Here is a 25,752-nt window from a genome sequence, read left to right on the forward strand (position 1 = left end):
TACCATGGTGCTTGCAAATGCAGCTGAGCTTTTACTTTCCAGGTTCAATACGAATGTTTGCCTTGATCATTGCCTTGCCGATTGGCTGATGTCTGTCTTTCTCTCTATCTGTCTATATATCTATCTCTCAAATTCTATCTCTATCTATCTATGTAACTGCAGTATCTATCTATCTAATAATCTTCTCTGTCTCTCTCATTCTTTATCTAACATATATCTCAAATTCTCTATCTCTCTCTATATCTATCCATCCATCTGTCTGTCTTTCTCTATTTCTCTCTCTCTACCTACCTTTGTAACTACAGTATCTATCTGTTAATTTGTCGCTCTTCTTTCTCATTTTTGATCTATCTGACATCTATCTATCTCTCAAATTCTCCAGCTCTCTCTCTCTCTATCCATCTGTCTGTCTTTCTTCTATCTATTTATCTATCTATCTATGAAACTACAGCATCGGTTAATTTGTCTATCTTCTCTGTTTCTCTCATTCTTTATCTATTTATCTCTCAAATTCTCTATCTCTCTCTCTCCCTCTATCTATCCATCTGTCTGTCTTTTTCTCTATTTCTCTTTTTCCGTCCATATATCTATAACATATCTCCATCTCTCAAGTTCTCTCCCCCATCCATCTATCTATCTATCTTCTATCTATTTTTGTATACAGTATCTATCTATCTGTTAATTTGTTGATAATCTTCCCTGTCTCATTCTTTATCTATTTAACATCTATCTATCTCTCAATTTCTCTCTATCTCTCCCTATCTATCTATCTATCCATCTGTCTGTCTTTCTCTATTTCTCTCTATCTATTTATCTATCTATTTTTATAATTTCAGTATCTATCTGTTAATAATCTTCTCTGTCTCTCTCACTTTTAAATCTATTTAACATCTATCTCTCAAATTCTCTATCTATCTCTCTATCCATCTCTCTATCCATCTGTCTGTCTTTCTCTATTTCTCTCAATCTATTTATCTCTCTATTTTTTTAACTAGAGTATCTATCTATCTGTTAATTTGTTAATAATCTTCTCTGTCTCTCTCATTCTTTATCTATTTAATATATATATATCTCTCTCTCTCTCTCTCTATCTATATATCAATCTGTCTGTCTTTCTCTCATTCTCTCTATCTATTTATCTATCTATTTTTTTAACTAGAGTATCTATCTGTTAATTTGTTAATATTCTTTGTCTCTCTCCCTCTTTATCTATCTAACATCTATCTATCTCTCATCTCTATCTCTCAAATCCTCTATCCATATGTCCGTCTTTCTCTATTTCTCTCTATATATCTATCTATTTATCTATCTATCTGTTGATTTGTCTATCTTCTCTGTCTCTCTCATTCTTTATCTCTATCTATCTAACATCTATATCTATCTGTCTCTCCCTCTCTAGCATCTGTCTTTTTTCTCTCTTTCTCTTTGTCCGTCCATATTTCCATGTATAACATCTCTCTCCCTCTCTCTCTATTTATCTATCTATCCATCTCTCCCTCTTTCTCTCTATTTCTATCTATCTATCCACCTCTCTCTCTCTCCCTCTCTATTTCTATCTATCTATCTGTCTATCTTGTCTCTCTCTATCAGTCTTCTATATCTATCTTTCGGCAGCTAATTCTAAGTGTATCAATCCATCAAACTTCAATTTGTCTTTCCATTATAAGTATCTGTTTATTTTGATTTTGTCTGTCATTCTATTCATTTAGTTAATAATTTATTTTTAGAAAAAAAAACTATCATAAACAACGCGACTGCAAAAGCATGTTCGGAATTCACTCCTGACTGCCACTCTCTCTAGTGAAGTGCCGAGGAACTCTCTGTAGTAACTGTGCAAATGTGGTGGACTCGCCTGTGTCGCACGCTGCATACAACCAGCGACGTGTGTAGACTCTTCACTAGTCGCTTTTTGGCTACTTTTCCGGAAAATGCCTTCGCCAGGGTGTAAAACGGAAACGCGCGGGCGGTCCCCCACCGGCTACCTGCGTATTTTTGTTTTATTTTAACCGATCTTGAATTCGCCGCACGAAATCGTCGACCGATCTCTGAGCGGCAACCGGCCGGTGACTGTTCGACAGCCTTAGACTAACGAGTTCAATTTTTTGACCTAAATCGTTCGACGGCGACCGCTGATTTGGTCGGCTCCCGCCAGACGGCGACCATTCGGGCACCAATCGTATTGTGGGCGGCGAGTAAAAAGTGAGCAGGCGCGGCCAGAATTTAACTCCCCGCTAAATCTTTAGCGGCGACCGAGCGACGTCTCCCAAAACCTAGCGGTGCCCGGACGGCAGCTGCTCGAGGCCCGGCCGAATTTGGCTAAAAACTCACCTCCCGGTCTCCGAGCAGGCTAAATTTTGGAGTTGTAACCTTAGCCTAATTTGAGGGATTGTGACCTTAGCCTTTAATAGATTATGAAATATATGCTTCGTTATTTTAGTCATTTCGGATAACTCAAATGGGTTATATAAACAAGATAGTGTATGAGTGCAGTTGCATTCAATGGTAAGGTCGCTTTATTGACATGACACTTATTTGCACAAGTATTGTAAAAGAAGATTATCAGCATTAAGTGGACTAGAAACTGGATTTTTATTCAAATTTTGTTTGACCTAGTTTTCCTTCCTTTTTTATAAATCAAGATTTGTCAGTGAATGGGTGGTGGATATGCCCATTGTCTCCACTTTGATAAAAAGGCCCGAGAGCCATATCTGTCGTCTATAAGGTCAGCCATTATGACTGATTATCCTAGACGTTCTCAACGTTTTCAAGTTCTCAACATTATTTATTCCTTGAAAAAAATGATTTCAAAATTGATGTCACAAACTTGGACCCACAAAGATGAGACTCGGAGGATAAAAGTCATGAAATAATTATACCAATTAACAAGAAAAAATGCCTATTTTACTACAATTTTGCCGTGGACATGTAAATGAATAGTTTATAGTTAACTAATAAAGATACCAGCCATAACATGTTCGAGATCGAAACTTCACGAAGAACATGTTAATGATTATCACTTTTTCATTCTTTCCGACAATAAATTCGAAATCTTCAGTTTTAGTTACCCTGACGAAGCAAAATAGAGACGCTTCACATCGTGCCGATTTCGGCAAACTATTTTTTTTATCTCGTAGATGGGGCTATTTTTCCCAAAGCTGCCAAGGACATTAATTGCCACGAAATATTTATGCCATGTTTAAATGATAATAATCGTTTCTGACGTGAAGCAATTAATTCTATAGGAATGATCACGTATTGGGTACATTAGATACACTACCAAATAAGAAGTTTGGGTTTCAAAGCAATCAAAGTGAAAAGAAGATTGGAAGTTTATAAATGGGTACATTATAAGATATTCACAAATGAAGTAATTGGATGGGATACAGTTCGCTTTTTATTTGTTCATCATTTATTTTGTTAGTATCAGTTTCCCTTATTCATTGCCATTTTTGTATTCCTTTTATTAAAATGATATCGCCCGGTTTATGACTGTGAACAAAATAATGTGGGCAGTCTCGTAAACGTGGAGGAAAATAAGTTCAAATTTTTGGACAACTGGCATCTGTCCGTCAGCTAACATTTAGAGGTTTATAGTTTAATTTTACTAGACCCGGATTCAGGGAGGGGCTTGAGGTGCAAACGCACCCCGTCAAATTTGACAATACAATAGTGCACCATGTAAAATGCACAAAATGCGCATCCCGTAAAATGAGCGATGACCATTTTGTTTAATTGTACTTTTTTCTGCATGTCAATATATATTTTTGGAGACGAAATGTCATTCATTTTGAAATGTTTTTTTTTAATTATTGTTGTTGTTTTTCCTGTCATTTTTTTTCAGACAAATTTGTAACCATTGATGTCCCGATCTGATTCCATGCCCGGTTAAAAAATGTTATTTGTAGTCACGTCAGTCGATTTTTACAATAGAATACATATTGCTATCAATGCAAACAGTCTTTAAAAGATAATCGTTATTTCAATCACTACAAGCTGGTGTTACCGATTGATATTTTAGCTATAGTAGAGCAAAATGCACATTTAATATACATATAGCATTGTAAAGCCACGTATTGTTTACCAATCAGAAGGTGAAAGGCCTATATACTCTTTGCTGTCTACACACAAACACTCCCAGGGTTGAAAGGTGAGAGTGTTGACCCCCCCCCCCCCCTTAGGATTTCTCAAGAAGAGATAGGGGAGGCGAGAATAAGAAAAGGAGGACAATTAAGGGAAGAAAGATGGGAAAGAGTAACACAAAAGAGGTGTCTAGGTAGTGTAACTCTTTATCATTCCTTTGATTAAATTATGAAATAGTGACATCACCTTTAATGTGCGATTCCATACGTGTCGTACGAGACATTTCAACAACGATTTCCAATCTCTTAATTGCTGATTGCTTGAGCTATAAAAATTGTTAATAATAAAGTTATAGTGGGTAGTCATACTATAAACTGATTACCAACAAAACAATGTTGGATAATGGGTAAATCAAAGGTGAAAGTGTTGTGTGTCGTACGGGACTCTGAAATGCCCCGTACGACACGCAACATTTTCACTTCTATTTCACCCATGGACAACATATTTTCGTTGGTTGTCATTTTTTTTCATTGGAACTACCCAGTAGCTTTATTATTACCACAAAACAAATTGAAGTTCCTCACTATTGGTTGGACAGCAGATTTGAAAAAATGCTGCGAAAATAAAATTGCTTATTTTTCTAGCATGGAATCGCCCCGATTCTTGTTGCACCCTATCGAAGTACCCAGGCGTCTCACCTGGTTAGATAAGGTAGTTATAATTGTAAATGCTGCCATTCCGATACATCAGAATGTGTATCACCCATTAAGCCCAATGAATCTAATTAGTTGATGTATAACTGCACGAGAGGTCGATAGCAACGCACGGACAAGCGTGTAATGATAACTTAATTACTCGAAAGCTAGTTATCAATTAACGTTTTAATTACACTGCAGGGCAGATCAATTATAAACATATCAAAGTTCAAAATATTTTACTTCTGTTTGGCAACACTTAACCCAGTCGTTGTATTCACCGTGATGTCAAATTTTATCAAGATAATAATCAAGAGGTTCTGATTTGGTTTGGACAAAACTTGATGTGTGAGCTTTTTTAGCACAGGCTGTGCTTCGTGGCTAACTGGCAGGTTAAGGGTGCCGTAATCATAATAAAGCACCTTAATCTTATTTTCATTCAATTCAATTCAATTTATTTGGCAAATTAAAACAATCAAGAAGTTACAAAATAAACAAATACATAAGAATTAGCCAGGACCTCTGTAAAAGCATCCTGTGCTTATATTTGAGGCCCAAAATGACAAATAAGAAAAATACAATAAAATACAAAAAATAACATTAAATTAACTTAGTTAAAAAACGTAACTATTAGCAAAAGGCCTGCACACCATAAAACAACATACACCCGCACACACACATTGCAACATAAGAATAAGGAAAGTGAGAAAGAAAAATTAGATAAGAGAGGAATAATAGAATCATAGTAAGAGTGGGAGTGAGAAAAGAGGATAAAATGAAGAAGAAGAAATGGAGTCTACTCAGCCAAGGATGATAGTTTTTCAAAAATTGATCGTTTCAGTAATAGTCTGAAACGAGAGAGTGTTGAACATGACTTCAGATTATTACATAGTGAGTTCCATTCATGAACACCTGTGTACCGAATAGAATGAGTTTGCATTGTTAAATGCGTAAAAGGAACACAAAGATTGTTTCGCATACGTGTGTGGTAACTATGGAAGAAACAATTGGTTTTAAACATATTATTAAATATTTTGGGTAGAATTCCTCTGTGGTACTTAAACATAAAGACAGATATATTTATTTTTACAAGATCATATATAGGAATAATTTTTAGATTAAGAAATAATGGTAAACTGGGACTGCAAAAGTCACTCTTTGTTATTAATCTTAGTGCTCTTTTCTGTAAAATGTAAAGTTTCTCTATATTAGTCTTATACGTTTTACCCCATATCTCATTACAATAGTTAAGGTGTGGCAAGATTATAGCATTATAAATGTTTACTAATATCTTACCGGGTAAACAGTACCTAAGTTTTGATAAAACACCAATGCTTCTTGAAATCTTAGAACAAATATTAACAATATGATATTTCCAGTCGAGTGACTCATGTACCAATACACCTAAAAAACTTAATGATTCATTTCTAGAAATAACAGTATTGTCAATTTTTATTGGCTCGATATTCAATGGAATTTTTTTACGTTTAGAATGGAAAATAATATACTTTGTTTTCTTGAAATTTAAGATAAGTTTGTTACATACAAACCAGTCATTCAACATGTTCAATTCTCTGTTCATTGTAGCTGTAAGAGTAAAAATATTTTTATGTGAACCAAAGACAACAGTATCGTCAGCAAAGAGTGAAAATTTCAATAAATTAGAAGATTTTATAATATCATTAACATATATTAAAAAAAGGAGGGGCCCGAGCACGGAACCTTGAGGTATACCTAAATCAACATCTAATTTAACAGATTCAACACCATCGACCACCACAAATTGTTTTCTATTTAATAAGTAACTTTCAAACCATTGTAAAGATAAACCTCTAATTCCATATAAACTTAGTTTTTTTAAAAGAATGTGATGATCGATGGTGTCAAATGCTTTCGACAGGTCCATAAAAACTCCACAACAAAAGTTGCCTTTCTCTATTTCATTCAAAATATAATCAGAAAAACAAATCACACTTAAAGAAGTAGAATAATTCTTACGAAAACCAAACTGTTCCTGTATTAAAATGTCTTTTTTAGTAAGATAATCGGTTAGTCTGTTAAACATTATTCTTTCAAGTAATTTTGCAAAAATTGGAAGGAGAGCAACAGGTCTATAATTTTCAATATAATCTGGATTTTCCTTTTTAAACAATGGCACAACCTTTGCTATTTTCAGTTTTTCAGGCACTGAACCAGTACTCAGAGACATATTAAAAATATTACATAACGGCAGAGCAATATAATGTATGCATTCTTTAATAATTTTTGGTGAAATACCATCAGATCCATTAGCCTTTGAAGATTTAATGAAGGAAGACATTTGAATTAATTCATGAACAGTTGTAGGTTTAATAAAGAATGATTCAGGAGTTCGACGACGAGATTGCTAAGGAGGGAGGATTCTCATGAAGGATATTTAAAGGACAAGTCCACCCCAACAAAAACTTGATTTGAATAAAAAGAGAAAAATTCAACAAGCATAACACTGAAAATTTCATCAAAATCGGATGTAAAATACGAAAGTTATGACATTTCAAAATATCGCTTCATTTCACAAAAACAGTTATATGAACAAAATATGAAATATTTTGATTTTCTCGTCATTGTCATGTGAAATGAAGTTTCATTCCTCCCTGAACACGTGGAATTCCATTATTTTAACATTTTGTGCTTCAGGCAAGGAGGTCCTAATCGTCAAATTCGTAAAAATTGAAATATTGTGTAATTCAAACAATAAAAAACAAAAGAAATAGTGAGTGAGTGACATCATCAACTCTCATTTGGATGTAACTGGCTCGTTCATATAACTATTTTGTTAAAAATAAGCGAGACTTTGAAATGTCATAACTTTCTTATTTTACATCCGATTTTGATGAAATCTTCAGCATTGTGCTTGTCTGATTTTTCTCTATTGATTCAAATCAACATTTGGACTTGACCTTTAAAATGAAAAGGAATATGGCCTTAGTAAATATGCTAAATTGATTTAGTTTCTTGACCCATTCGGAAGTTATCTGTGTGCATGTTATCATATTCATAGGTTGGGAATATTTTAGAGATCATGAACTCTTTCCACGTTATCTTATAAACTTTTCTCCTTTTTAAGTATAAATCACAAGGGTTAAGTTATTCTATACCAGCAAAACCGATATCAGATTGACCGACCAAAGCTTTATCTGACTTGAAGAAATAAAATCCTCATATGGATTTGTAACAATCAATCCATTATAAATAATTTATTTCATTCATGCATATATAATCCCAACCAAATTTCCTTAATTAGTTCTCCCTTTTCTTCAAAATTATTATAATGAGTTTAAATCTTCATGTATATTTGTGACTAAGATTTTATCTTCTTCTTATCTGTGACCTCTGTATTTTGCGATAGAATGGTCTTAAAGTCCGTCGCAATAACGAAATAGTTAGTAACGCATATATCTGCGGAAGCTGGGAGCATTCAAGCCGTAATACGATTCCTAATCGCTTATGAGTCCTCGAACATGATTTGTCCATAACCAAACTTTTTAGTCTGGTGCGATCATTCCCCAGTCTGGTTACGATCGGTGAAACCACTTTTTGAAGGATTAACTAGTTATATTGGGATTCCAGCAACTTATCGAAAGTATGATGTTTTGTTTCAGCGCCATTTTGCTAGCACTCACAGGTAAAGTATTCATTTGTATTAGGAAATGATTTAAAGATGCGTGTAAACATGATAAACCTGGTGTCAAAGTAATTTGAATTTGTTCGTAATTATTCAAACGATATATGAATACTTATTGGGCAGTTATATGGAGGAAATATCATTTGATTGTTTGTGTTCAGAAAATAGCAACGTCATTTGGGATTGATTGAAGCTTAGAGTGAGGTATTAAGTTGACATGGAGGAAAAATAAACAGGGATGGTGAGATCATCATGTGTCAAATTACCAAGTAAAACATAATTGACCAAAGTGGTACAGTAACAATATCATACGGCAAATGTAATGGCAAGTCATTTATTCCCGACATTCTCATGTAGAAAACTCAGAATCATTCAAGCTGGTTGGTGATCAAAAGGGGGAAACAAAATTGAAATATCTCGCTTTAAAAAAAAAGACTGAAATTGAGAGGGGACAATTTTACACCGCACATTTCCCTCAATAACCCACCTAAATAACGATGGAGATTCTGGTAGTAGTGGTGATGGTGGTAGTTGTGGTGATGGTAGTGTTGATGGGGAGGTGGTGGTGGGGATGAAGGTGGAGGTGGTGGTGGTGATGCAGGTGGTGATGGTGGAGGTGGTGGTAGTGATGGCGGAAGTGATGGTGGAGGTGGTGGTGATTGTGGGTAGTGATGGTGGAGGTGGTGGTGGTGATGGGGGTGGAGATGGTGATTTTGAAGGTGGTGGTAGTGATGGTGGTGATGGAGGTGGTGGTGGTGATGGAGGTGGTGGTGCATGGGAGTGACGGTGGAGGTTTTTGTGGTGGTGATGGTGGAGGTGCAAGTGGTGGTGGTGATGGAGGTAGTAATGGTGGTGGTGGTAGTGATGTTGGTGGTGGTGATGGTGGTGGTGTGGTGGTGGTGATGGTGGGGATAGAGGTAGTGATGGTGGTGGTGGTGGTTGTAGTGATGATGGTGATGGAGGTGGTGGTGCATGGGAGTGACGGTGGAGGTTTTTGTGGTGGTGATGGTGGAGGTGCAAGTGATGGTGGTGATGGAGGTAGTGATGGTGGTGGTGGTGATGGTGGTGGTGTGGTGGTGGTGATGGTGGGGATAGAGGTAGTGATGGTGGTGGTGGTTGTAGTGATGATGGTGATGGTGTGGTGTGGTGGAGATGGTGGTGGGGATGGAGGTAGTGATGGTGGTGGTGGTGGTAGTGATGATGGTGATGGTGTGGTGGTGATGGTGGTGGGGATGGAGGTAGTGATGGTTGAGGTGAAGGTGATGGTGGTGGTGGTGTTGGTGATGATGGCGTTGGTGGTGATGTAGGTGGTAGTGATGGTGCAGGTGGTGGTGATGGATGTGAAGGTGGGGATAGTGGAGGTGGTGGTGGTGGTGATGATGGAGTTGGTGGCAGAGGTGGTGGTAATGGAGCTTGTGGTGGTGGTGATGGTTTTGGGCTTGTAGAAATGGTGTTTACTAGTATTTTGTTCTCGAAGTTGTTGTGATTAATGGTGGTAGTGATACGTGAGTGTGCGTGGTGGGTGGGTTAGATTATGTGGATGGGTGTGCGTATGTATGTGTGTTTGGTGGCCACGTGATGGTGGTTGTAGTAGGGCTGTTGTTTCTTTTGATGTTTGATATAAAAAAATGAAACCGTTATAATTTCCGTCGTATTTCGCATTTTATGTTTGTTGGAATTCATTTTTAGGAGGGTAAACTGCATGGCAGCAGAAGTCACCCGACTTCATAAAATTATTTATTACAGGCCTTGCATGATTTGACCTATTGGCCTAGCCCATGCAGGCAAACTATTGAATCGGACTGAGCGCGTTTCATCTGAAAACTCTTTTGTGATTAAATGATAACCGTTTTGGGGTATTGGGAAAATCATGCTAAAAATACTGGAACTCTTTGTAATGTAATTTGGCAAAATTGCTTTACTTATTCCATTTACTGAACATACTTACAATTTCAAAGAAAATCACTACTTTTGCATTCCTGAAATCCCGTAGATAGAATTAAAAGACAAACAGAACCCGGGCAACGATTTTTAATAAACTAGGCTAAAAATAGGAGGGTAAACTGAAGAATATTCAATTTATTTAATGGTTTTGATACGCATAAACAGGAGTTACTTCTTTTTATGATTATGTACCTAGGCAACTATTATTGCCCTTTAATTATAGGTTAGCCTTTCTCCTTGACCTCTGAAAAAGCTATGAAGGGTATTAAAAGAAATTAAAAACTTAGTATCACTCCATTCCTTTAAACGTAATTTCAAAAAGTACCTGATTGATATAAATTTAACAAATAACAGCAGAGCTTAAAAATCAAACTGATCTTTTTTTTGGTATTGTTTATGTCATTACTTTCATTTATTATCATTATTATCAAGTTATCATTCTAATTCTATATCCCATACGTACCGCTATTTCATTTTTTTTTATACATGTGTTGATTTTTCTTAACTATTTTTTGTTAAAGTTATAAATGAGAGCCATATCCACATGTTATATATTGTTAAGAAATGTCTATTTTGATAGAACTTATCTGTTTATTTTATGTTGGGTGCCTGATTTTAAGACTTATTTTTGTCTTCTTTGGCTTCCCCACAGTAATGTACATTTCTTTGTATTACTTTTGATCAACTCGGTTCACTTTCCTTTTTCAATTATGTTTGTTTCCTATTTTGTACATATTTGTAATGTTTTTATATTATTGTGGAAATAAATGATTTGATTTGATTTGATCATCACATAAAAGCACTATAGATCTGATTTTTCAATGATGATATATGTGGGTCATCAACCCTGGTTAGAATATTGAAGATATTTTTCAGTGGCATTTTTATTTTTTAAATATTTTTTTGCTTATTACTCGAGTGTATTAATAACAAAATAAAAATTGTGATTATTCGATTATAGACACGTTACGCAAAGAAAATTATTAATGAGCTGATGCAACAATCAACGTTTACTGTCTGAATATATATTTCATGCATCCATTGCCTACTTTTGATTTGGATTTTTCATTATTAAATTGTGTATTGTTAATTTGAACTTGAACTATGAACTACGTTAGACTATGAAGTCTAAAGTACGCTCTTTTAAACCAAGAGCCTATTCCAAAGTTGAACCACATTCATGCATCATCGCAGGCAACAGGTGGCCTTACCCACGCGAAGAATGAAGGGCCATCAAACTTTCATTCTTATGATGTCTTTAAATATATATATTATGTTGGTATCGTCTTACTGAAATATCTATTTGTTTTCTTTCTCTACGACTTCATTTAACAAAAAAAATCAAAAGCTGCAAAGGTTGTAGTGAAGGAAGTAGCACGAATTGTAGTATGAGTAAATTACAAGTAGAAGTATGATAAAAACGATTTTTTTTTTCATTCATAAGATTTTACATATTTTGGCAAGATTTCACAAGCTTTATTAGACCTTCGTCGTTGTCGAAGGAGAAGTAGTGTAGTGGTGGTAGTAGTAGTAATAGTAGAAGTAGTAGTAGTAGTAGTAGTAGTAGTAGTAGTAGTAGGTTTTCCCGTCCAATTTCATCAGGGTTGCATTTAAATTAATGAAAGGACTTTCAAATTCGAAATATTTTGTCAACCCTCTGCACACATGGTTCATTTTCATTTATTCATCATTTAATTCCGTTCTATATCATTCCTTTGAATTTGGTAGAAATTCAATTTAGGGAGAAATTCGTTCAAATTAATGGCCCAAAGTCGTCATTTAATTTCGCAACGACGAACTGATCGTTTAATTTCACCCAAAATACCATTTTCAATTTCATTAATCGGCACACATATTTGCACTTTAAACGTCCAAATTCAGATAACATTTTTTTTTTTTCTATAACGTTATACAATTTTTTGTCTCCAAACTTTACCCTACTTTTTTATAATCTTTCAGTTAGAATAATTTTATTCCATTATGTTTGATAAAGACGTAATTCATGTAACACTTATAGGATATAGGATATGGTTGTGAACGGTTATTCTTTTAGTGATTAATGAGTGGGTGCAGGGGCGGATCAAGGATTTCCAAAAAAGGGGGCATTTTCCCTAGGAATTTGAAGAGCAAAACCGAAGGTTTTTAACCAAAGAATAAGGGACGGTCCACGATTTTTTTTAAATTGTGGCTCTCAAAGGGGGGGGGGCACGGACACGAGCCGGGTGTGCCACCCCCCCCCCCCTGGATCCGCCAGTGAGTGGGTGGATGACCTATGTCAATGGTAGGTATTTTTTCATCATCTTGTTCTTTTTTTATTTCACATAATTGTAAATTATATCGTTGTGGGGAAGGGATGGTATTGACCACGTTCTATAGTTGAGTGAAAGTGGAAAAACGGGTTGTTGTTCCGATGATGGTTTTTCAGATGGATGATACATTTCAGTATAATGGTAAACATCCATTTAAGAAGTAAAACCCATTTCCATAATCATTCAAATGAAGTATAAAAAAAATAAAATATAAAAACGAAAAACACTGTCCATATCCTATAAGTGATCGCATATTAATGATTTTGAATTCCTAAACCTTCGCAAGGAGGGTACCGTTGCGAATTTGAAAACATTTCTTCGGCTATTTGAATTTGCTTGATCTTTATACTTGTTTAAATGAAATAACCATGAAATCGCTTGCCAATATGATTAAATCAAATAAACTATTTGGGTATTTAAATGTTTATCTCATAGGTCATTCGAATAAGTTGCAAATTGAACTATTACATCATTAAATCGGTTGAAATTTTGACGAAATTGGACGGGAAAACCTATAGTATTATCAATAGTAGTAGTAGTAGTAGGAGGAGGAGGAGGAGGAGTAGTAGTAGTACTGGTAGTAGTACTAGTAGTAGTAGTAGTAGTAGTAGTAGTAGTAGTAGTATGTTAGTAGTATGGTGGTGGTAGTAGTAGTAGTAGTAGTAGTAGTAGTAGTAGTAGTAGTAGTAGTAGTAGTAGTAGTAGTAGTAGTAGTAGAATTAATGATAATGATCATTATTTTGATAATGATAGAATTGAAAGAAAAATAAAACTAAGAATAATGATGATGATAAGAATAATAATGACTATAATAAATGTTATAATAATAAAAGAATAACGATAATAATAGTAATAATATTAATGATAAACAATGATGATGATGACGATGATAATAATGATGGTGGAGATGATGACGATGGTGGTGATGAAGCTAACACTGGATTTGTAAGATAAGAAATGTCATCATGTCATCACTGTTATTTTATCATCACACCAGGTATTGCTTCTGGCCAAGACTGTAATTTTGATGCCAATCGTACATCGAATCAAAGATGTGGATGGTCAAATGACTACGAGGACGACTTCGACTGGTCGGTCAGACGACTACCATCCCCTACCCCGTTTACAGGTCCGTCAGGAGACCATACTACAGGAAGTAAGTGCCCTTATCTGGGGAAACGGGTTTGACCGCACCCACTTACCGCCCGCTCCTATCAACTGTTTGATTGAAACATTATTTCGTGCATTGTTAAAGGACAAGTCCACCCCAACAAAAAGCTGATTTGAATAAAAAGAGAAAAAATCCAACAAGCATAACACTGAAAGCGGATGTAAAATAAGAAAGTTATGACTTTTTAAAGTTTTGCTTAATTTCTCAAAACAGTTATATGCACATCCTGGTCAGTATGCAAATTAATAGACTGATGACGTCATTCAGTCACTGTTTCTTCTGTATTTTACTTAGAAAATCTTTGGGGTGGTGTCCCCCCCCCCACCCACCCACCAATAATAGGCCTCCATGAAGAGTGACAACAACGGCAGTGTAATGCTAACTGCGTTACACTTTTTTTTTATTCTCCGAGTTCTATAAAGTATTTTGTTTATGTGTGTGTTAGGGTTGTATGTGTCAGGCGCGTAGCCAGGGGGGGCGGTGGAGGCGGTCAAAAAAAAGAAGGGGAAAAAAAGAGAGGAGAAAAGGAAAAGGGAAGGGAGGAAAGGGAAGAAAGGTAGCTTTGTGTTTTTTTTTCTTTTTATTCTTTTTTTTCTCAAAAGAGAAACGCCTTCACTCTTCTTGCTCTAAATTTATATATGAATTTTGCTTCCGCGCTGCGCGCGGTTAAATGACAATATTGAAGTTCTCCATTGTTTTCCCCACCTTTTCTCTAACCCCAGCTGTTTTTCCACCTCAGCTATATGCTTCTTGCCAGTTAAAGTTAAAATTGTATACATTAGGGCATGAATTTGAGTAAGGTTAGGCCGAAGTAAATATATGAAGTCATCTTTTTTTTCAATTGATCGCGCAACTTCTGGTCTGGTCGGCTCCGAGCGGGTAAAATCTTTATATCAGTTTCTGCCGTCACCTCCATAAAGTCAACTTCTCCCGCTTTTCAGCTCATTACTAAACAACCATAGTTTGGGGGCAAACAGGTTCCTAATTTAAAAAGAGGAAGGTATGAAATTCGTGTCGTATTAAATAAAAAAGTACAATATCAAACTTCATGTCATTTCCCTGTATACATTCATCTCCTGTCCTGTTTTGCGCCCTCAGTTTGAAATTTTGAATGACACTTAAGTTTCTTTATATTCAAAATGAAGCGCTTCAGGATAAGTCAAAAAAATTAGGCATCCTTTCTTTTTTATATAGATAGATAATTTCAATAAATCACAGAAGTTTCAACTTTTTGCGCACTATTTTCATTGTAATGAAGTTCAATAATCTTAGAAAATCAATTGAATTAGAGCCGATTGGGTATTAGAGATATCTACATTTGATGAAACGTCCGCCCTTTGAAATTTCAGAGTTTCATTGCTCTGCGCGGGGAGGAATATCTTCCTCTACCAATCTTCTCCTCTGTTTTGCGAGTTAAAAATATGCACTGTTGCTAAATTGTTTGTAATCAAATCTGATCTGTCCAAAGAAAGTATTCAATATATCTTTGAGAATACCCTTTTCTCGGGACCCTTTTTATGGCAAGAAAAATTGATAAAACGCTTTAGCTTCCGCGCTTCGCGCGGAGTTATTATCATTTTAATTTCCTCCATTGAATTTTCAATTGTATACCTCTTTTGTGCGTTCACAATCACTATTTGGAAACAAGATTCAAAATCACAATATAGTCAACCGAATTGGAGGTACTAGAGACAAGAGGAACGGCTCCTTTTTATTTTAATTTATGAAACACTAAAAGCTTCGCGCGGGAGGGGGAAACTCCCCCTCCCTGCACCCACCCCCTAGGGAGCGCGCTTCGCGCGCTCTGTAAGTGTTGGTTCGCTTCGCGTGCATTTACCGCCCCCTTCAAAATGAAATCCTGGCTACGCGGTTGGTATGTGTGTGATGTTGCCCGTCGAATGTTGCACTCTGACAGAAAAAAATAGTAGATAACTTATCAAAAGGCGTCTTATATAGCTTTATCTTGAATATTCTATTTATAAGGTTCCAATCAAGTTATTGATAACTCTAGTCCATTGACTAGAATCTTGTCACGTCTAGAACTGTTTTTCCTGTTTCAGGTGGTAACTTCCTCTACACCGAAGCGAACGGGAGGGATCCAGGTGAAAGTGCGAGGATCTACAGTCCTTTCCCGTCCCCAGCCAATGAGGCAGGCTCAGAGATGACGTTGATCTCCTTTTGGTACAGCATGTGGGACGCCTTTGATGGAGGTTCTCCAATTCCCGGGACCAATATGGGAACACTCAATGTCTACATCGTCTATAATGTCGAGAAGGTTCGGCTAGACCCACCTATCTGGTCGCGGTCAGGATCCCAGACCGACAGATCAGAACAGTGGAAGGAAGCTAGGATTCTCTTTACGGCCTCTCATCCATTTCGGGTAACTAATTTTTATACACTAATAAAGGGAGGGGCGGAATGAAAAGATGCAACACAGATAGGTCCATCGTAATAAGTATCCTATTTTAATTTCTCCTACTATCAAACTAGATCCTCTAGGCCCTCTCCTCCTCCGCTTCCTCTTGCTCCTTCTCTTCCTTCTCCTCCTCTTCTCCCTCCGTCTTCTCCTCCTCTTCCTCCTACTCCATCTCCTCCTCCTATTCCTCCTCGATCGTCTTCCTACTCCTCCCTCTCTTGTTTCATCCTTCTCCACCCCCATTCATGTAAACAGTTTACATGGTCTATAAAACCCCCACCTGCCTGCATACTCGTCTTCTTCCTTCTCAAATTGTTCTTTCCGCTGCCCCATCTCCTCTCTTATAGAGTCATAACCCTTCCCCCCTCCCATCTCTATCCTCTCCATTCCATCTAGAACCACATTTACTCTAATTACGTGTCAATCCTATTCTTACTTTCAATTAGGATTGCATTATTCGTTCATTCCCCCTTTTTTGCTTTATCCTTCCTATAGATCATATTTGAGGGTGTCATCGGTGAAGGAGAGAGATCGGATATTGGCATTGACGATATAGTCATCACACAACCGAGTAGGTCATAATAAAATCTCATGATCAGTAATACCTCAGTCACATTTGCTCTACGGCGGCCGTACAGCGAGTCGAAAACAGCCGTTCTAAGATTTTTCTTTGTATAGGTAGTTTGAATAAAAATGAACAAAACGGCCTTTTTCGACTCGCCTTACGTCGCTGTAAGGGAAATGTGACTGTCGCATTAAGAACAACTTCCTTGTTTTGTTTCACGCATTATACACACACACACAAAATCAAATGTTAGATACAATTACCTGAAATCTATTCTCGAGCTTGTTGCTGCTAATCATTATTTCATAGATATTTCGTCTATATCTCTTCGTGGGTTTATATGCCACAGAAGCCTTTGTATTTCGACCAGTCTTAAAGGGGAAAAATGCATTATTATGATAACAATCCGCTTTTGGTACATTAAATAACATTTATCAGAGGTTTACAGATATATCGGATTTTGGCTTGCCGCGTTTAATATATACGCTTTCTTCACTCCATGGGAAACATTCAAATTATAGCCTCCTTTCTTAAATTTAAAGAATATTGCGTTCATTATGCATCCCCATCAACATTTTAAAGCGGTGACCCATTTATCTTTACACTTGCGATACAAAGGAAACTTTTATTAAACGCTTGCATTTGATATTTTTGATCGCATTCCTTGTGTAAGGATAAGGAATATGATGAACAAATCCAGATGTCAGATATTACGCCAGAACAAGAACATTTATACTTGTAATACTCAACTGGCAGTCGTTAAAACTAATGCTTTTTTTTCCCATCATTACGCTGTTTTCTTCATAAAAAAATAGTACTTGCGTAACATGTTGTAATGAACGTACATGTATGTGAGCTTCTTTGTGTTATTTTGAAATAGCCAATTTAAAATTTACATTATTATGGGGAGAAATATGCATGCCTTTTTATCAAGACAATAATAAGGCGTGAAAATCTCACACAAAACAATTGTATGGCCATAAATATTGAGTGATATTTGATTTTGCCTTCTGAAGCTCAATCCTTTTTGTAAACCTTAGATAGCCCTTCAATTGTACTTTTTCGGGGGGGAATGGGCGGGCATAAAGAAGTAAACGCCTTATTTTCTTAAGATTTGCTATTCATACGTTAACACCAATAGTGGCAAGTACACCTATGGGATTTAATATTCACTGCGCGTCATGTCTTTCTGTTTAAATCCCTAGAGATGCCCACCTCATGTGACTTTGAGGGCAGTGAGATGGGCGATCTGTGCTTCTTTTACCAAGAGGACCTGGAAGATCACTTCGACTGGACCAGACACTCTGGTGAAACGCCCTCTCTCGACACTGGACCGCGCAGTGATCACACCTTCCAGAACAATTCAGGTTGTAGATGAAACAAAGCGGCAACAAGTTCAATTAACGATAAGAATGGATTCAGCTTATATTACGAGGAACATTTTCACCCCTTATAAACAGAATTTTCTGTTTCTGTGTGAAATGAAAGAAACCAGGCATTTTAATAATTTCCGTTATCATGCCTTTATTGTTTCAAACAAAAACGATGATTGTATAGACTTTTCTTTTTATTTTAAACAAAGTGCACACCTAGTTACCAATAATGCATACAGCATTTCCATTTATGTGAAAGCAGGATAAAGAGCATTGTAGATTAAATGCCTCCCCGCGGCCGGGGATCGAACCCTGGACTTTCCATGTATAGACAGGGGCGTTAGACCAGTCGGCCCCTCCTTACTGGTATTTCTAAACGATTTCCATCGATCAATTCGGAATTCATATTGGGATCATAATGCGATAAATATTGATAAGGAACAAGTGTAATACTTTGTATGAAAAATCATTAAAATATGTACATTTTTTTGAAAAATATATTAATGTTGTATTTTCAACAGTATGAGTATTTCTTTTCATTGAATATTTTGCAGACTTGGTCTTTTTTAGCCAAATCAGTACCAAATTCAAAAGGTTGCATTAGAAGATGTCGAAAATGGTTACTCTCTCGCTTCGTTCACTCGCATTTATTCAGTACCCATTCATTTACATGTATGCCACAATTGCTACAATATGCCGCTGTTGAAAAACACAACAAAAAACTGCAAAGAAATATTTGTTTATACTTTTGGCTAATTAAGTTACAACTTTAGCTTGAAAACAATAGAAGGAGGAACTGCAACAAATCGCTGAGACTTCGAATCATATAATTATTAATCAAGATGAGATTAAATTGAATTAAAATAAATTAATTAATTAATTAATTTTTTAATTATATACTATATATTCTTTATATACTATTCGAAACCTCAACTTGAAAAGAAATATGAAAGCTGTATAATTCCGGAATAAGAGCTAATCTCTCGATTTTTAACGTCTTTCCATCGTAGGGCATTACATGTACATCGAAACCACGCGCCCAAATGGACCAGCTAAAGCCAACCTGAAATCTGTCCAGTTCTTCAAGCAAGAGTCCTTTCCAAGTAATGATTCTACTGTGTGTTATGTCGACTTCTACTACCATGCTTTTGGTGAACATGTCGGCGAGCTGCAATTATTTATCAAAATGATAATATCTACGAATGGGTGGAGAGGATTTCCTTATCCCATTGTATCACCTGGACAGAGCAATGACACATGGGTCCACCTAAACTTTCCTCTGCCTATAAACGACAAAGCATATTACACAGTGAGTTTGCTTTAACAAAAGTTTCTTTCTTGAATTCATGGTCATATGCAGCCGGGGCAGGGGCAGTCGCCCCCAGAAATTTTGAAAACTTACATTTGTACTGAAAATTTTTCACAAAATTCAACAAAATTATGGACGGAATCTTTCAATTTTACTTTACAAAAATTAATGCAGCTTAGCGCTCCAACATGTAAAATGATAAGCTTGGTCGCTTCACTCCCTCCCATTTTTAAAGTTTACGCTTCCCCCCCCCCCTCCCCCTTGCCATAAAAAATGCGGACGGGCATGCTTGTAATTGCATCGTTTTGTGCGAATATTTATAGCACTCAATTACTTGTTTGTCAGTTTGTTAATTACTAAGATCAACATCATTTACATTATTTTACGATATTATACACCTATAGGGTCATTAATGAACCTATTGGCAATTAATACGCCTTTGTTACCGTTATTGTGGTTCTTCAACCATAATATTATCTCTGTTTTTTTTATTTTCTATTTTTTTTCTGTAGCTTGAATTCATTGGATCACGGGGCAATGGAAACCTAGGGGATATTGCTATCGATGACATATCACTTAGTGAAGGATGCTTTGGTGAGTGAAAAGCAGAATATTCTGAAGCTCAGTGTAGTTGAAGATATTTCGTAAGACCCTTTTCATGAAAAGATACTATTATCACATGTTTGCATTCGGGTAACATGACCCTAGAAAGATGCAATCGATTAAAGAGCTCGTCAAATATGGAGGAACATACTTGTATCTTTCACTGTAAAAACGCTGTTCAAAATTTTAAGCACATTGTTTAAGCCCGTCACTCTAACAACTACTTTCAAAACTTTTAAACAAATGTTTACACTTTTTAAACAACTGTTTAAACTTTTTAACATTTACAAAACAGTTTAAACAACCTGTCGTTATAGTGACAGGCTTAAACAACATGCTATTTTTATTCACTGTGTTCTTACTTAATTGATTTAATTTCTTGTATTAAAAAATACGTTTTCTTATAAATACTCAGTTCCTGAGAATTTGAGCCCTACCAACATAACTCTACTCTACAGGTAAAAAAATGTACTTTGGTAAAAGTTGATCGTCGTTTTTAGGAAGCATCTTCCAATGAAAGTATTTTCATTAAGGAAAAACAATAGCAATAAAACACTGATCGTCAAAATCACGTCAGAGATTGTAAGTACACAATCGAATATTAGTCTATAAAATTACCGTTTTAATCTCCCTAACTTGTTGATCAATAGCCTCAGATCCGTGTGGAAGCAATCCTTGTTTTAATGGAGGAACTTGTGCAACCCTCGAACATGCAGGTACTACTTATTACTGCTACTGTCTAATAGGATGGGAAGGAGAGCATTGCGAAACAGGTAAAAATATAATTATTCAACCATTCCTGATTTGAATTGACAATATTTGAACAGAAATGTTTTTAATCATGGGACTTAAAACACGTCGATTTTTTTCTTAATGCAATAATGATAACTTATTATGTTTCTAATAGCTACTGAAGTCAATCATCATCATCGTTGGTTTACCTTTTTATTGCTTTCGTGTCACTGTTCAAGAAATCAGATATGCGAGCGTGGGTGTGAATTAATGTGTGAGAGTTGGTTAGGTGTGTGTGTATTTACATGTATTTACAGTATCAGTTTGCAGAGATCGACGAGCGGCTAAAACACCATGCATGCTCACTTAATACAATGTACGATTTCCGTCACCACATTAAGGGAAATCTACGACTTTAGGAAAAGCATAAAGATATATCAAAATCCTAAATAATATATTCTAAATGCAGATTTCTTGTTTGTTCACAATACAGAAATTGATTACTGTGAAAACAATCCTTGTAGAGAGGGTTACATTTGCCATGAGGAGGATTCCGGATACATTTGCCTGTGCCCAGAAGGCTACCAGGGTTATTATTGCGATGAAAGTAAGTTTTCACACTTTTTTGTTTCAAGTATGATGTGTCGATTACTTGTGACATTCATCTCTTACATTTCTATCAACTCTTGTTGTATTATCTTTGTTAAAAAAGGAAAAATGCATTAATACTGTTTAAAAGCTCTAGACACTTCGACCATGGCAAAAGCTGATCATTGACAGAGAAATATAAAATGTTACGAGGACATGTCCTTCTTTCAAGTTCTCGCAAATAGTAATCAGGTCATTGTAGTCATGTTTTGAGGCAGTAATGATGGAATGTAGAGTTTAATTCCTTCTTCGTGCAGAAATTAATTCTTATTTTAAAAGAGGAACCGATTTTGTGTAATTTATCTTCTCTTCCCTTTCATATTTGTTATGAAATTGGACGGAAAGAGAAATAATGAAAATGGTTGAATTTGTAGTTTATGATTCATGAGCTTTGAATAACGGAATTACTTATTCGTTAGTATACGTATCTACTTTCCGATCCCCTTTCAATCTAGAAATTCCAACGGTTGAACCCCCTGAGCCAATCGACATCCGAATCGATGGCGTCAATCCCGAGATGATCCCGGTCATCATTGGCTCTTGCATTGGGTCGTTCATCCTGATTGTCACGGCAGCTTGGTTCACTGCCACCTGCATCAAGAACGACGGTTACAGGCGGAAGGAGCAAGTCATTGAAGGTACGAAGAACATCGATGCAGAGGAAGGCGAGTCCAACGCATATGTCAACGCTACATATAACCCGGAAGATCCCGATGACGAAGGCAAGAATGTCCCGGGTCCGTCGGGTTTGGACAAGGAGAAAAGAGTCGAGGTGGAAAAGGAGGTTCTCGCCGGATCGGATGTGAAAGAGAAGACGACTAGTGACGATTTGGGTGAGCCTAGCGAGGTAAAAGGTGTCAAAACACATGACTACGAAGACGTAAAACCCAAGCCCAGTAGTTCTGAAAACAAAACTGAAGATCAGGAGAAGAGGGGAGACGTGGTCGAGGACGTGGAAGAAGTCATGAAAACAGACAATGATCATGAGGATGTCAAGGAGGTGGAATCTAAACCGGAAGCCCCTACGTACGAAGACGTCCGTGAAGTCGAGAAGGTGACGCCTACAGATCTGTCTACAAAATATGATGAAGATTCCCCACCACAAACGTCAGAGGAAAACGACGACAAAGGGGTGGTCTATACAACATCACTTTGAAAGCCCAATTTGTATCGTCCATTTTCCATATAGGCTATGGTACTTTGATACTTGACCTTAAAAAAGACGAAGCAATTCAAAGATAATGATACAACCCCCCCCCCTTAGAAATAACGACTTTTTAAAAATAGGGAAGGGAAGATCTGAGAATGATGAAGCTATAACAAAGAGAAGGTATAGTCATTATAGTCTTTTGTTCATCTGTTACTCGATTGAGAATAAAAATACGTCACTTTTGTGTCGCCTTGCCCCCTATCCCCCCAAAAATTACTTGGCATAGCCCCTAATAATAAGTTTATAAATCGATTGAGCTAAACAACGCAAGGCACCGATCATGCCCAATACTGATTAACGTTACTTAATATTACAACTATTCTTGATAACGATGTGGATCTCCCACCCCATACCGTCATTCGCCAGGATGGACAAGCAGTGTGCATGTGTGCATGTTTTGTTTATTGCGGTACTTCACTTCCATCAATATAAAAAAGTGTTCTTTTAAGGCCATTAGAAACACTTTAAAGTGCCCCAAAATGTCAAGCGCGCACAAAGAGCCACACTTTTCCTCTTGCATGTGTAGGTGTGCGTGTTGTTTCTGACATGTTGGTATGGCACCATATACTGTTAACTGTGTCACTGAGTAGTGTATTAACCTTACACACTATAACCTTAAACCTATTTTACTAGTAACCTTTAACCTATTTACTAGGATACAGAGGGATTACTGCTTTCCCCAAATGCTCAGAAAAAAAATATATGATATTATCAGTAGGCATTTATAGGCCTGCTTGTCAAATCCGACGAGGTTGTCTCGAAGTGTTATTATAGGACTAATGCCAAAAGAAGACAGATCGAAATACTTTGTGATATGATTTACTTTTTTTATTGTTCAATTTTAATAGAAAATCTACAGGATTTGTTTTTATCTATAAACTTAATGCTATAGAGTACCGAAGTGTGACTTCAGTTGCCATGGTGTCATTGCGGGCTGGTTCTAAACAGAGTCGCAGCTGACGATCGTCTGTACACATTTGTATGACTTTGGCTCGTCTGAATAATAGGTTGCAAGCGATTGAATTCCGATAGCAGCCATTTTCTCCGATGAAAAACAAATGCTTTCATTCGGCGGGTTCATTTGATTAGAACAAGGCCGCCATGACACCATGACAACTGACGTCATCGCTTCGGTACTCTATGGGGATTGATACAAGACTACTCGTTCACCTATTAGCAATGCCTGTTGTCGTCGTTTCAATAACTATTTAAACTTGCTACTCTTACTCATCGTGAATGGTTATCACGCTAAAGTCACACCAGCGGTACCGACTCCAAACCGACAAATTGATATGCCATTTAGAATAAAATCAAATGACCCAATATCTTTCATCGGTGTGGGTGGCTGTTTGGTAGGTGAGACTTTAGCATGACACTCTATTTAAAACTAACACGGGAATATCAACCCGTTCATATAAATATGGATATTTGAAAACGAATAAAAAACGATATAATGATTTACACTTTATCAAAAACTTAAAAATTCGCAGAACAATCATCCATTCTTATATACGGTATATGTAACGTTGTTATATTACATTTTTTGTGTCCCGAACATTCCAAGACAGTTTTCATGTACTTTGCTCTATTCCGCTTTCTAACAAATACAAAATCGTCGTGAGCACGATAGATCTCGGGTTACGTATGGTTTTCTGAAATCTAAATTATAAATCAGTCTTTCCGGTGATCCAATTTCATTAAAGTTGCCCGATCTTAATGGCCGGATAACCGGCGTCGTTGACGTGAGCAAAGTCGGTGAAAAATTAGTCAACCGTGCTATCACGAGAGTAAAACAATGAACGATAGTGATCATGATAATAGGTAAAATGCACTCTTTCCCGTGGTAAAATTGCGAATTTGTGTCAAAATAAATTTCCGAAAACGTATGCATTTTAAAAGAATCTGATCTATTATGACAAAATTACGGGAAATTTCACCCTATGATGCACATAAAAGAAGTCATATTTTGTGCAGAATATATAAGCCTACTGACTACTGTATAAAAAAATTGTGAATATTACCTATTGACCAGTGACTGTATGACTGATCTTTCAACAATGTCTTATTTACACATTTTTTTCAGAGTGATTTATGAATATTTACAATATGCACCATATTATTTGTATATCATGAATTTTCGAAATAAATAAAGTAAAAATAATATAGATAATGCTACAGTTTTTAGTGTCATGATTGCTTTTCACTGTTATTGTAAACTGAATTTGCCAATTTGCTGCACCAAAAGTTATTTGCTCATGGCATACAAAATCTTTGTTCCCACAAAGAAAGTGAGATGAACTCAAGTACTAACAAAAGATAAACGCGAGTAATAGTGATATTAAACTTTTTATAAAAATGATTTTTACAATACCGGTTTTTCCCCATCACTTTGAATCATCACATACATAAAAGAATATTAATAACGATAATAATTATAAACAAGGCATTTAGGAACGCTATTCATACTACACCATATCAATGCGTTTACACCGTAGATCGATTGACAACACTTAAAGGCTACATCTATACTGGATACAAGTCGGTTTTAAACTGTTTCTTAAATCTATCAAGAAAAGTTTCGGATCTCAAAATAATGGGAAGCTTGGTCCATTCTCTCGCTACAGCAACTGTATAAATACATTCGCTAGCCCTGCGATCTATCGTATCGAACGCTGCTGATAAGTCTAAAGACAAAAAGCAAAGTTAATTGACTCTTTTCTATAGCAGACATAATGTCATTAGTACACAAATGAAAAAAAAATTAGACGGAATAATGTCTTCTTTGGATGAATGAATAAGCCATCAATCTAACTATCTTTCATGGCAATATACTTTACTCCAGTGCATGACATGATATCATTTAAAACAATTTCGTTACTTTGCAAAATGTGATAGTAATGGTGAGTTAGTCCATAGAGATGTATACTAATTAGTATTATTAGTATATATCTCTATGGTTCAGTCCCACATCTTTTCCCAGCTTTTCTAGCTATTCAAAATTGGATAGGGTCATATAGATATCGTTTCATTTCT

The 25,752-nt window shown here is 36.3% G+C and overlaps 1 protein-coding gene across 1 annotated transcript; it reads left to right on the forward strand.

Annotated features, from left to right (window-relative positions):
- Window positions 1-8,193: 8,193 nt before the first annotated feature.
- LOC121415623 (MAM and LDL-receptor class A domain-containing protein 1-like) lies at window positions 8,194-24,180 on the forward strand. The gene is made up of 10 exons (XM_041608908.1): window positions 8,194-8,439; window positions 13,690-13,848; window positions 15,924-16,243; window positions 16,775-16,850; window positions 18,050-18,211; window positions 19,228-19,526; window positions 20,039-20,120; window positions 20,780-20,902; window positions 21,355-21,468; window positions 21,965-24,180. Exons 1-10 carry the CDS (start codon window positions 8,400-8,402, stop codon window positions 22,663-22,665), a joined length of 2,076 nt encoding a protein of 691 aa, XP_041464842.1. The 5' UTR covers window positions 8,194-8,399; the 3' UTR covers window positions 22,666-24,180.
- The last annotated feature ends 1,572 nt before the right edge of the window (window positions 24,181-25,752 follow it).

The sequence above is a fragment of the Lytechinus variegatus genome, chromosome 5, assembly GCF_018143015.1.
Source record: "Lytechinus variegatus isolate NC3 chromosome 5, Lvar_3.0, whole genome shotgun sequence".
In the NCBI taxonomy this organism is placed as follows: domain Eukaryota; kingdom Metazoa; phylum Echinodermata; class Echinoidea; order Temnopleuroida; family Toxopneustidae; genus Lytechinus; species Lytechinus variegatus.